The sequence below is a fragment of the Papaver somniferum genome, chromosome 7, assembly GCF_003573695.1.
Source record: "Papaver somniferum cultivar HN1 chromosome 7, ASM357369v1, whole genome shotgun sequence".
NCBI classification, from domain to species: domain Eukaryota; kingdom Viridiplantae; phylum Streptophyta; class Magnoliopsida; order Ranunculales; family Papaveraceae; genus Papaver; species Papaver somniferum.
The window spans coordinates 6,072,186-6,085,682 of record NC_039364.1 but is presented as its reverse complement, the minus strand read 5'-3'; the positions used below and the strand labels follow the sequence as shown (position 1 = coordinate 6,085,682).

Below are 13,497 nucleotides of genomic sequence, written 5' to 3'. Positions count from 1 at the left end.
TATAATTTTTAGTGTATCCTATTTTTTCAGGGATATAATTGACAAACAAACTAGAATATAACGTATCTAAAGATCCGCGTTTTGGAATTTTACAAATTTTATATCGTGGGGAAGATTTAATAAGATCTACAAAATAAATATAAACAACAATATCAAATTTAGAGTTCTTACAAAAAATTCGGAAATGTTTATGATTTTAGGTATAATTTTTGAAAATTAAATACATGGTCATTATCCAAACCACCACAAACGATGCGTAGATATTATGTAATCATATTTTGGTTTATGCATCAACTAATTTTCAATTGCTACTAATAAAACGATATACTCCCTCGTTTCAAGAAAAGTGATACTTTTATTTTAGCCGCAATTTTCTAAAATTGAATGCATAACCATTATGCAAACCACCACAACGGATGCATAATATGTTACGCATCCATATTTTGGTTTATATATCGACTAATTTTCCGTTTCAGGCAAAGTGACTTTCACCGTGTTTCAGAAAAAATGACACTTTCACTATGTTTCAAGAAAAGTGATACTTTCACCACTTTTTTCCGTTTCTGGAAAATTGAAATTTTTCGGTCGGCCCTCCCTATCGTGGCAGCGGTGCTCTGATTATTTAGTGCAAACGGATGAATTTAAAGATGGCCTACGCTTTAATTTTCACAAACAATCTCAGCTCTCCGTGCTTTAAAAAAAAACAGACATACACACAAACACAAACGATATCCTCTCTTTTCTCCTCTCTTGAATTACTTGCTTACCCAGTAGCAGGATTAACTATACAAAAAACAATCCAATGGGTAAGTGAACAACATCAAGATAAAAACAAACTGTAAAGATGCTGCAAATTTTTTAGCTATATGCCATTATTTTGTATCTGTAGAATGAAAATGATACTACAAAATGTGTCATCCATATTATAAGGGGATAATGGTGTTTTTTCCTTTGTACGGAGATCTACAGTTTGGACACATAAAAATTGGCCCAGATTTTCAGATACATATTTAAGTTATTCAATTACATTTCTGGCATATAAAGAATGGTCTAGATTGAGCTACATATTTAAGATTTTCAATCCACATTTTAGGCATATAAAGAAGGGTCCAGATTAATTCACGTATTAATTTTATTTAAGACAATGAATTTAGATTTTTAATGTGTTACAATGGATTTAGATTTCTAATATCATTTATTTGGGAGTTATTCCTCCCATTTAATGTCAAACCGTTCTAAATTAACAACTCTATTCATCATTTGCACATATCTATTCTCAAGGTATGATTCTCTGTTGTTTTGGTTGATTGAGATAATTTTGTTAGCTTTTCTCTTTAATTTTTGTTAGCTTTTCATCTTTGCAGAACTCTCGATTATTTTATTTTTTTAATTTCGATTTTATATGATTCTCTATTGTTTTGCTTGATTGAGATAATTATTGTACCGTTTCTTTTATTCTAAATTAACAACCCTACTCATCCTTTGCACAAATATATTCTCAAGATATGATTATCTGTTGTTTTGGTTGATTGAGATAATTTTGTTAGCTTTTCTCTTTAATTTTTGTTAGCTTTTCATCATTTGCACAACTCTATTCTCAAGGTGTGATTCTCTGTTATTTTGCTTGACTGAGATAATTTTTGTTAGCTTTTCTCTTTAAATTTTTGTTTAACATTAATGGATTCATGGTGCCTCGCGCCTAATATTTTTAACATTTATGCAGTTTAATTTCTGTAGATAATTTTTGTTGGCTTTTATCTTTAATCTTTGTTAATTTTTGTTAACTTTTCATCCTTTCCACAACTCTATTCTCAAGGTAGGATTCTCTGTTGTTTTGCTTGATTGAGATAATTTTTGTTAACTTTCCTCTTTAATTTTTTTTTAACATCAATGGATTCATGGTGTCTCGCGCGAATATTTGTGTCTTTTATGTAGTTTAACTTCTCTTTGTTACTTTTCATTAATATTGTATTTTGTTATCTCGATTTTATTTTTTCATTTGCAGTCAAAAGATACTGATCAGATATGATTGTTATCTATTCATTTTTATTTTTATGTTAGGTTCTTTTTAATGCCATACCATTTAATTTCTATTTTTTTACACTAAATTTTTTATTTTTCTCTGGACAAGGAATTATCCAATTAGACTTTGACTTCTTCGGGCCAAAATCAGAGGATTTACATGGAGTGAAAATAAATGAAGAATAAAACGATGGTTCCATTGTTATGCACTTAACTTGGATCACTAAATAGCATTTTATAAACGTATTGCTACTGCTGTTAGAGTTCATACTTTTTGTCGGATTAGAGTCGTGTACATGTTCGTATCAAATGGATTAGAGTTTCTTGATTATGTATGTATGTTGTTCTTCAAATTTTTTGTATCATGTGAAACTTCAAATTACATTTCTTCATATAACCCTTTGATGGCTTACAAAGTGAGTATCTGTTTATCTTAAATTTTTCATGCATAAGACAATGAATTTCGATCTTTTATGCCATTCTTATTCCTCCCATTTAATGTCAAACCATTTCTTTTATTCTATAATAATTTTACTTAAGACAATAAATTTAGATTTTTAATGTCATTTATTTGGGAGTTATTCCTCCCATTTAATGTCAAATCGTTTCTTTTGTTTTAAATTAACAATTATATTCTCAAGGTATGATTCTCAGTTGTTTTGGTTGATTGAGATAATTTTTGTTAGCTTTTCTCTTTTTTTTTTAATTTTTGTTAGCTTTTTATCCTTTGCACAACTCTATTCTCAAGGTATAATTCTCTGTTGTTTTGCTTGATTGAGATAATTTTTGTTAGCTTTTCTCTTTAATTTTTTGTTTAACATCAATGGATTCATGGTGCCTCGCGCCTAATATTTGTGTCTTTTATGCAGTTTAACTTCTCTTTGTTACTTTTAATTTATATTGTATTTTGTTATCTCGATTTTGTTTTTTCATTTGCAGTCAAAAGATACTGATCAGATATGATTGCTATCTATTCATTTTTATTCTTATGTTAGGTTCTTTTTAATACCATACCATTTAATATCTATTTTATTACACCAAATTTTTTATTTTTCTCTGGACAGAAAATTATCCAATTAGACTTTGACTTCTTCGGGCCCAAATCAAAGGATTTACATATATGGAGTGAAAATAATTGACGAAAAAAACGATGGTTCCATTGTTATGCACTTAACTTGGGTCGGCAAATAACACTTTTTAACTGTATTGCTACTGCTGTTAGAGAGTTCATACTCTTTGTTGGATTAGAGTCGTGTACATTTTCGTATCAAATGGATTAAAGTTTCTTGATTATGTATGTATGTTATTCTTCAAAAAATTTTTATCATGTGAAATTTGAAATTACATTTCTTCATATTTATAACCTTTTGATGGTTTACAAAGTGAGTATTTTTTTTTATCTTAAATTCTTCATGCATAGTCAAATAATGGTTATATGCTGTTGACATCTAAAAATAGTTATTTTCTTAGAAGATCATCTTAAATTCTTTATACATAGTCAACCATCTTGCTAATAATGAAATTTAAGAAGCCTCAAAACAAGAAACGCGGAACTGGCTTATTGAAACTCACCTATAATCTTTCATTTTCTGAATTCAAGAGATTTTTTTTAAGCAATGAAGAAAGCGGTTTAGGGAGAAATACAATAATATAATTTTTTTTATGTGGGATGTGTCACTATATTTATATGTGTCGTGACTACACAAATGTTCATTTCATGCATTTTATCATTGATGCAATGAAGAAGTTTTGGTATTCCAGAAAGGTACAAGTCTAATTTTTGCTAGAAGATGTGGTTCATATGAACATATGTGATTGCGATGACTAAATTGTCGAGATTTTTAAAGATTAGCTTGGTTTAAGAGAGCTTAGTGCATAGGAACCCATCTATACATATTTTGCATCTAAAGATACTATGACTAATACTTGATCCATTACCAATCTTTAACTATGTGGATATCATCTAATACTTGAGCTTCTTTTATTTCATTGAAGATACCAACTAACCAAAGTCGGTACAAGTATCTTACACTTTATAGAGGTTGATTTGAAAGATATTTTAATATTCAATTGTACTGTCATGTTCATTTTATGCTTGCAAATTATAAAATTATGCATGTTTTAGGTCACTTATGTATTCTTAATTCAAGGTGTAATATCAGTTCCATTTGCAAGTTTTCATACCATTGATATTTAGACTGGGTCTCTTATTTACTTCTAGGTCTCAAAAGAAAATCTTGGTAAAGAGAAACTCTCTTATACATATATCGTATTAGAGGGGGAAATTTCTTTGGTTTGGATATGCAATTTTATTTAATGCGATCCTTTCATTACTTAGTTAAGACAATAAGATTGTATTATTAATTTGTAAGGAAAAGCATATTTGGCATATGATATATGCAATATCATCATGCTCCTTATATTTCACCGGTAAGAAAGATTCAAGGACGCTTCGTATCACTAATATCCAGGGGAATGTTGTAGGATTTAATGTTTTACATTTTATTTATTTATTTATTTTTAATTTTTTGTGACGCTGTAAGCTGGGCGTTTTTCATATGTTAGTTTAAAGCATAAATGTATAGTTATCATTTTTTATCAAGAGGTTTCATACTACAGTATAACGTCTCTCAAACCTAGAATATTGTAGGGAATGATGACGTTTAATGGCCGTAAAATGACTGGTCGTAAATTATATTAACCCAACCAATTAATTATTTTTTTTACCATGGGTTCGAGTATTACTAATGTGTAACCATGCCAATTATACATTGATACAAGCACAAAGTCAATATTCGTATTGTAAAACTGTCAGCGGTTCCAAAAATTAATGCAGATATAACACTTTGAAGGATATGAAAGAAGGCTTCCCAACTCTCTTTAAATTTTGAAAAAAAAATTACTAAATCTTTTTTAGCATAAAATGACAATTTATTTGAATGATGACTGAACTGCATTTATAATTTGGAATGCAATCGACAAGTTAATTTTATTCAAACCTGGAATTTCTACGTGTTTCCTCTTGAAACATTAGGTTTTCGAGTTTGGTGGTATTATTTGCAACATTTATGAATGGATGGTTATATCATTACCATAAATGAAAACGGGTGCAGATACCAGTGTACACACTTACATTGGATATCTTAATCACCAAAAAAATACTTTTTGATGTATATATGTCAGTTTACATCCATATGGACGTCCTAATCGCCATTTAACAAGAAAGCGCTTCGGTGGATGTTAATAATATCGATCAAAGCTTCGAATTCAGTTTGAGAAAGATTACAATTCCCCCAAGTTTTTCACACTCAGCTCTTGGTAGTTACACAAGAAAAAGAATATCTAACCAACACAAAAACAACTCATAGCCCCGTGCCGTTACGTCACGGGTCATATCCTAATCTTTTATATGTAACAATAGTACTTTAGATGTTAAACATGTACATAGGGACTATAACGAGGATGCAGATAAACTGGCAAAATGAAGTCATGTAACTATCACATATGACCCTAGTAGTGTAAGTTTAAAGTATAAAGTCCTAAATGATATTGTAATGTGGCATAATATTTTATTATGCAGTCCTTAATTTTTCAAAAGAATTCTGGTTATTAACAAAATATTTACTTTCTTACCTTACCTTTACCTTTGATTAAAGTATGTCAGTAATTTTTCGTAGTCATGGGTTTCAAAATTTATTATTTCCTGCTTTCATTAGTACTTATTACTTGATACTCGATGTTTTGTTAATAGCGGTGATGTTGCTATTTGGTCCCGTTAGTCTTAATTTAATAACACTGATCGGGGGATGGTATCAGCATTCCTGATTGGTGATGACAATCTCCGTTTCTTCTACAATCCCAACTTTACTAAATCCTTAAAGGTGACTTCTTTTGGATAAATATCTTCGTTATCGATTGTCCAATAATACAACTCGTGTATTACCCATCGATCCGTTACAGCTCTTTGTAACATGATTTTCATTTATATGTGTTACATTTCGTAATACCAACAATAAAATATGAAAAGAAGGATGAAAAAGAGATGATCATTCTAAACAAAAAAAACTTAAACAAACTTACTTGGGTGTATTGAGGCGAGTAATCTCTTTACTTAAGACATTTAATTCCATGTACTTCATGCTGTTACAGTGGATGACATATGTCTCCAGCATTCAACAATACCTTTGGATCTTCTCGCAGCACTCGAGGATCACCAAACATCGAACACGAAAGATGTAGCACAAACTCTTGTTTTGACTCTTGAAGACAACATTCAAACTCTAAAATTTCTAGTACTGGTTTTTTACTCTAAAAAGCATCTTTAAAATGGAGAATGTGTGGGGTTTATATAGGTTCAAGGAGACTCTTGGATATATCCTTTCACCAAGAGTAACATCCTCTTATGGAGAGTCACATCCCTTGGGATCTGACACTATATGTTGAAAAGGCATAAGTGAGTGGACACATTAATTCATATTTCTATTCAAATTTCCAACAGTCCCCTACATTAAATAGAAATCCATTGCAAATTTAATGCAGACACTAGAAAGAGTATGTGTGCGGAACATCACTGCATCGGGAAAATGTCATAATTCTAGTCATAGTACAGAGAACAGTTTGTCAAGAAATTCTAAACATCATGAAGGCGATGTTGTATTTCTTAATACTGCTGTACCATAGAAGTGCGGTAGGAAAATGTCATAACCATGACTAGCCTAATAATTTTGAAATGGAAAAATAGAATTTTTATCTATAGGGTACTCAGTAAATAGTACAAGGTTGAGTTGTACTGGTCAACATGGCACCCTAACACCACTCGGTGACAAGCCATGAAAAATGCCAAGATACCTAAAGAGAAATTATTGAATATAATTTACTCTACTCAATATATCAAACAATTTTGAGTGGATATGCAAAAGGAATCTTAGAGAAGAAGCTATGTGTTAGCGCAGTACCAAGGAAATTAATTAATGTTAATGGCAAGATTAATCGTAAATTCCGTAGCTTTGGACGCAAAGTTGGAAGAGATGTAAAGTGACTTTGGAATTTCCTTGCACGTATTCAATAAATGTATATTGTTATGATTAAGTAATATAATTTGGGGAAAACACATAGTCTGAGATATTATGGTACGTCTCGATACAAAAATCGAAGACATGAAACCACAAATTAATTGCTTTCAAATGCGCGCATCTAAAAGGAAATAGTGTTTGTGAATTGTATCAAGCCGACAAATGATACGAATTCTAGAGATCATATAGTTGCATCATCGAGGGGAATGGGCTTAAAGTCTACATCTAACGAATCGTATTAAGGGAAACTCAACCGAGTTGACTGGAGATCCCAAAATCTAGGTTCAACGGGACAACAAAAATTAAGAACGATTCACAAGAAGCATTGGGAAACATGAATAGAGATATATTTCTATCCATTCCTATGATGAAACATTGCAGCATGTCGTGCAGTTAAGGATAACCTTTGCTTTTAATGATTCCTAAGATTTGGAAAATTCCAAATAGGGTATTGTAGGATATTATTAATAGAAAATCACCTATATGAAGTGAGAAGTGTATCCGCTAACATGAGAACCTTTCATAGGCTAGGTTCGTCTAAAAGCACTTCATGAATTACAGGAATTGTTCAGGGACGAAACTAACACAACATGAGAACCAAATTGGTGAGGAAATAGATTGTGTGATGGTTATTGTCTTGGTTTACACTAAAAAACAGACATTTCAAAGCCTTGCACACTGACCCAGTAGTAAGCACGATACCTATTCACTAAGGAAGGTTCAAGGCGAAATCTACCTATCCCCATGCAATTTATTTTCGTTTGAACTCTCTTTAGTGTATGTCAGCATTTTTTTTTTGCATTGTTAGTCAACGAATTTTCATTCATGTGGGGGATTCTAGGATCGGTACAGTTCAACCAATTAGGATAATTCTAACACGGTTGCTGGATTTATCTTTACTTTCTCTGGCTATCTTAAAATCCAAATATGTGTATCCATGATGACCACAACAATTTCTTGAATTCAAAGAGTAGTCTTAATGATGCCTATTTTTCTATAGGACATCATTCATCTGAATTAAAAGTTTAATTTTTCTCCACGAAATGTGGTTTTCAAATCTCAACTAGGCACACTTAAAAGGATGCCGAAACTTCTAATACACTTAAGATTGTTGGCAATCTTGTGCATAAACTATAATAGAGAAAAAAAAAAAAAAAAGGATGCAAGCCCAATTAGACAAACCAAAGTCGAGGAAAGGTTCATATCCTTTAACCTTAAGACAGATTCATCCCGTACATCTACTTACGGATTATCGATGTCTGTCTCCCAGGATACAACGACTAACTTTTCGATGTAGTATCACTCCAAACTTCGAGAAATGGCGAACCAAAACTTAAAGTAATGAACTCTCTCTTTGACATAAAAATTGAAAGAGGATTTTAGAATGGACTAGAATGATAATTAGATTTCTCTAATTTATATTATTTTCTAATTTTTTGCAGGGTATTTATAGAAGTCAATCATACCTCTTCGCTCGAAACATCATCATGCTTCATGGAGTTGTTTCCAAAGATTTCTTATGAAAGGCTTTGTCCTTTCATGTTTTATGTAACGATTCCTTTGGTTTCCAAATTGGAAATACCCTAACTAACCGGACCAAACTCTAATTGGCCCAAATCCAATTAACTCAATAAACCCATGTCTATTAGATACTAAACAAGGGATTTTCCATTCGTATGAAAATTCCATTTAATTTTCAAACCAATTTTTCTGATTGTAACTAATATTATTTAACATCCTCGTTCGCCACGTACAACACTGGGAACGACACAGTTCTTGTTAAAAAAGTCGGTCACCAATATTTCATATAGCAACCTGCAATCCTATTGACTGTACAAAAGTCCTCAAGTTTTATATCAAATTCATCATATTTTAAGTTTTGGCGATTAAGTCTAACCTACCATTGACTCAACCTAAAAAGGACCACAAAGATCAGAATGAATATAGTCCAAAATACCATTAGTGCTATGTATAGCTGTACTGAACTTGAATTGTTTCCTAAAGAAGCAATATTCACAAAAGTCTTAGTTTTCCAGTTTTATGACTGCCAAGCAAACCTTGTTTGCTCAAAACCGCTCACCCCCTCTCCTTCATATGCTATAACCGCTAATGCAATACATTGGTAGTATCATCTTCTGAACTTGAAGAACTTATGGTTGTATGAACTCTTACAGTAGTATCTTGCGGTGTATAGAAACCACAAGCTGTTGTGCCTTTCATGATTGTAAGACTTCCTATTGGGACCTGAATAACTCCATATTCACCTTGATACTCAATAATTGGTGATAAATGGTTAATTATGGTTATAAATGTTGTTTTTCCCCTAATTAAACTTTTGATGGTGATAATATGAGTTTCTTTGTTTTTGTTTGTTGTTGACTACAAAAAAATTTAATTAAAAAAGTTATTTTAGGGAAGTCAAGATTAATAAAGAGTTTTTACAATGAAGATCACCATTTTCCACGTGTTTCTTATATAAGGGATTAGTTCAGGCAAGTCGGGAGTTATTTTAGGGATTGTGATTACTTTTTTTTCACGTTTATTATTTGTTTTTTATAATAAAACTTATTTAGGTTAAGGATTATTTTTGTAATCATGCCATATTATAATTAATTATGAGTTCTTTATATACAAAATTTTAACGATGGGCTACTGATACTTTGAAAAAATAGTTTGGGACTAGAGAAATTAATATTTCCCCGTACAAAATCTTCCCTTAACTCTTTAAATTTGTTGGTAACATATCGGGCTAAAATCTGTTTTAACTTAGGAAATCCTATCTTTGTCTCAGTAGAGTCTTTCAATAGAATGTTTCGGTCCTCTTCCCCATTACTTAAAAATAGTGAGCCACCGATTCAGGTAATTCAGATAGCTATTTTTTTTTAGAATAAGCCTCGTGGAAGATGATTGCAATGGGTTGTGTTCACTATTAAAAATAAGTGGTGATACTTTGATATAGCTTCGATCATAATTGAATCCGTTGACTTTACTAATTGTGTTCGACCATATCGATCTGTATATTACAGGAGAATTATTTAAATTCCGTGAAGTATCCTACCTCATTTTATTTTGCTTCACTTTCACTTGTACAAAACTACACGCCTCAAAAGCCTCTCTTCCTGGCCACCCTTACCTTATTCCTAAGTCTAGTCGTTATTCACGTCGAAGTCTAAATTTTCTGAATCTGAGTTGTTATACCCGAGTAAGAAGTTAAATAGTATACTTATTAAGTCTAGTTGTTATTCACGTCGAAGTCTAATTTTCCTGAATCTGTGTTATTACACCTGACTAAAATGTTAAATAGTATAGTATACTTACAAATTTGTTTTGAATCTAGTCGAATGTACCCATCGAGTTACATACAAAATACCTATAAATCAGATATATATGAGCCGAGCTAGATCTTGAATCAGACATCATAAAAATGAATTTTTTTTGCATAGTTTTAATTAACATCATTTTGAAATACCAAAACAAAAAGAAGCCTATTATAAGGGCTCCAAGTTTTTACTTTTGAGGACTCCTACGAATTTAAATATTCTATATGGACCTAATCTATATACAAAAATACAAAATTACCCTTTAATGATTAATTTAATTACCTTTTCATAACCAACCTAAACCTAATTCAAAATCAAAATATAAACATAAAAAAAGTTTGCATCTTCCCCACTTCTTCTCCTTCCTCTCTTCATCTTTTTCCATGGCGATTAAGATTATGATAATAAAGAAGCAAATGAATTGCCTATCAATAGGACTTTAATAAGGTAAGAATAGAAAAACTCATCTTTTTGATTGCATGCATATGTCAGATTTGATCAATTATAGATTTAAGATTAGTTTCAGAATTGTATACGGTTGGGAGATCATGTTCTCCGAGCCTTAGAGTTGATTTACGATTGGGAAAATATGAACTCTTACTCGCAAACCAATCTTACGGTTTACTCTAAGTTTTTTATGCATAGATTTTCAAATCATAGATATAATTTACGGTTGGGAAAACATCAACTCCCAACAGTATTTACCCTGAATTTGTGTACCGTTGGAAAAATATGAACTCTAGCATAAACTGTATTTACGGTTAGGTTTCCCAACCGCAATTTCAATTTTCACAAAAAAAAAGGAAAGAAAAAAAAGATCAAACTTTTTGAATCTTTGGTTTTGTAACACTAATTATCAATCTAATTTAATCTTATTTAGTTTTGTTATTCTAATCATTAGTACTAATTGATCAATGGTACTCTAGTCATTAACAAAATTAGGAGGATAGGGAAGGGTTTCAAAGTTTTCTATTTCATGACCCAAATTTGTCTTTTTATGAGCCCTTAAATTCAAATTTGTCTTTTTCTGAGCACTTAAAACTAAAAACTACAACTAAAAAACTTGGAGCCCTATAATAAGCTTCCACAAAAAATCTCCTCAAGGATAGGACGTTGAAGGCTTAGGGAATTTATCTTTTCGTGGAAATGGTACCTAATAAAGCCATAAAGGCACTTGTCGGTAATACTTTTGTTTCTTGTCACATTACCAACTTGTACCACTTCGTCTTTGATTCACAGAGTACACGGCCATACTCATGTCAGGTAAGGGCTATCCAAATTATAAGGGCCAAAAGTTTCCGGCCTTCTGGACTGCGAACATGTAGATTTTGACACTCCAATTCAGATTTCCCTTCTAGGGATTCCTAGAATAAGACTTCCTTCAAAAATTCCAAACACGCAATAACTCTTTGCCCAAATTACTCTTCCCATTCCTTCCCGGAATCTCATTACTGTTCCCACTGTTCTTCAAACGGGATACACGCCCTAATTTACTTTTATTTCCTGCCATCACAGGGGTAGGGCGTTACCCTATAATTTACTTTTATTTGCTCTTGGAACTGTAAAAAAAAGCGCAAACGATTAGGGTTTTATTTCCCTATAATTCTAGAAACCTGATCAAGTTCCGTTTGCAGTTTTTGATGGGGAATTGTCTTCCTAAAGAGATTACTACAGACATACTATCTCGTTTACCCAATGAGTCACTCTGGGAATGCAAGTTAGTATGCAAACCTTGGCGAGATCTAATTGTTTCTGATCCATCTTTCACTCATATGCATATACAGCATCGTCAGCGTGGGACTTGCAATAAACATGATTCTTCTGCAGGCAATGTAAGTTTTTATCTTTCAATTATCGGTACCTCATGAATTTTTCGCAGGACAATGTGTAAAAAGATTGTACTATGCGGAATTCAATAAAAGTAATGAAAAATTTGTTAGAGTTAAAGATCTTGATTTAACGCATAGAGAAGCAGATAATGGTATTGATTATGATACACTACCTAATGACCGGTGGGGTCCAGAACCGTGGGAAATACCGTTTGGTGAAGAAATAGAACATTATGAAGAAATTGTTGGCTCATGTAATGGGTTAGTTTGCATTACGTTGTCTTACAATATCAAAGAGGAATTATTCTATAAACCTTTGTACGTGTGTAATCCCATGACGAGAGAATGTGTTGTTCTTCCGAAGATAATTGTTCCAACTGAATCTGACGATGAACCATGTTATAGTGATGATGAGGTTGAGTTATGGCATGGTGATTTTAATGATGGATTCGGTTACAGTCCTTCGACGAATGAGTACAAGGTTGTTAGAATTTACTATGATGAGGTATATGTGTACACTCTTGGGGATGGCAAGGGGTGGAGACATATTGGAACTAAAGAATACAAATCTGGCGCAGGGGAGTATGTACATCGAGCATATAACTGGTTAGACAAGGATCGGAATTTAGTGTCGTTTGATTTAGAAGATGAAAAGTTTGGAGTGCTCCCTTCACCACCTTGCTTCCGTGATTGGGATGACTATTCCTATGAATTAAGAGAAGATGGAGAATGTTTGAGCATAGTCCACAGAAACCAAAGATATGTCTATGACATATGGTTACTGAAGAAAAAGGAGCTTGAGAAGAATGAAACGAATAAGGATGAGCAAGACTACCAACAGTCATCATGGAGTTGGATGAAAGGATTTACTCTTTACGATGACCGTGATGTCTCGCTGAAGTCAAACCACAAAAAACCCAAACCATTTGCAATTACGAAGGATAGTGAAGTTCTATTCCACGATGATAGGTTTTTCTATCGCCATGACCTGAATACTAGAACATCATATCCTCTCGTGGTTTTAAGAAGCGCTCCGGTTGGTCTATTTTTAAAGCAGTACGACTCGTAAATAGTTTTGTTTCATTGAAGGCGTTAGGAGAAAGAGATACAAAAACGCTGACCCAAGATAAGATTATAGTTCAAAAGTGCTTAGTTCCCGAGCTAACGTATAACATACTGGAGGATGAGACAAAGAAAAGGAAGGAAAGAACAGAGGGGCATCAATGTTGGCGTTGGCCGGATGTCCCTGGGTGA

At 32.4% G+C, this 13,497-nt stretch overlaps 1 protein-coding gene across 1 annotated transcript; it reads left to right on the top strand.

Annotated features, from left to right (window-relative positions):
• The first annotated feature begins 11,560 nt into the window (after positions 1–11,560).
• Positions 11,561–13,497, top strand: LOC113293975 (F-box protein At3g07870-like). The gene is made up of 4 exons (XM_026542414.1): positions 11,561–11,677; positions 12,049–12,241; positions 12,294–13,279; positions 13,333–13,497. The coding sequence occupies exons 1-4, from the start codon at positions 11,561–11,563 to the stop codon at positions 13,495–13,497; spliced, it is 1,461 nt and encodes a 486-aa protein (XP_026398199.1).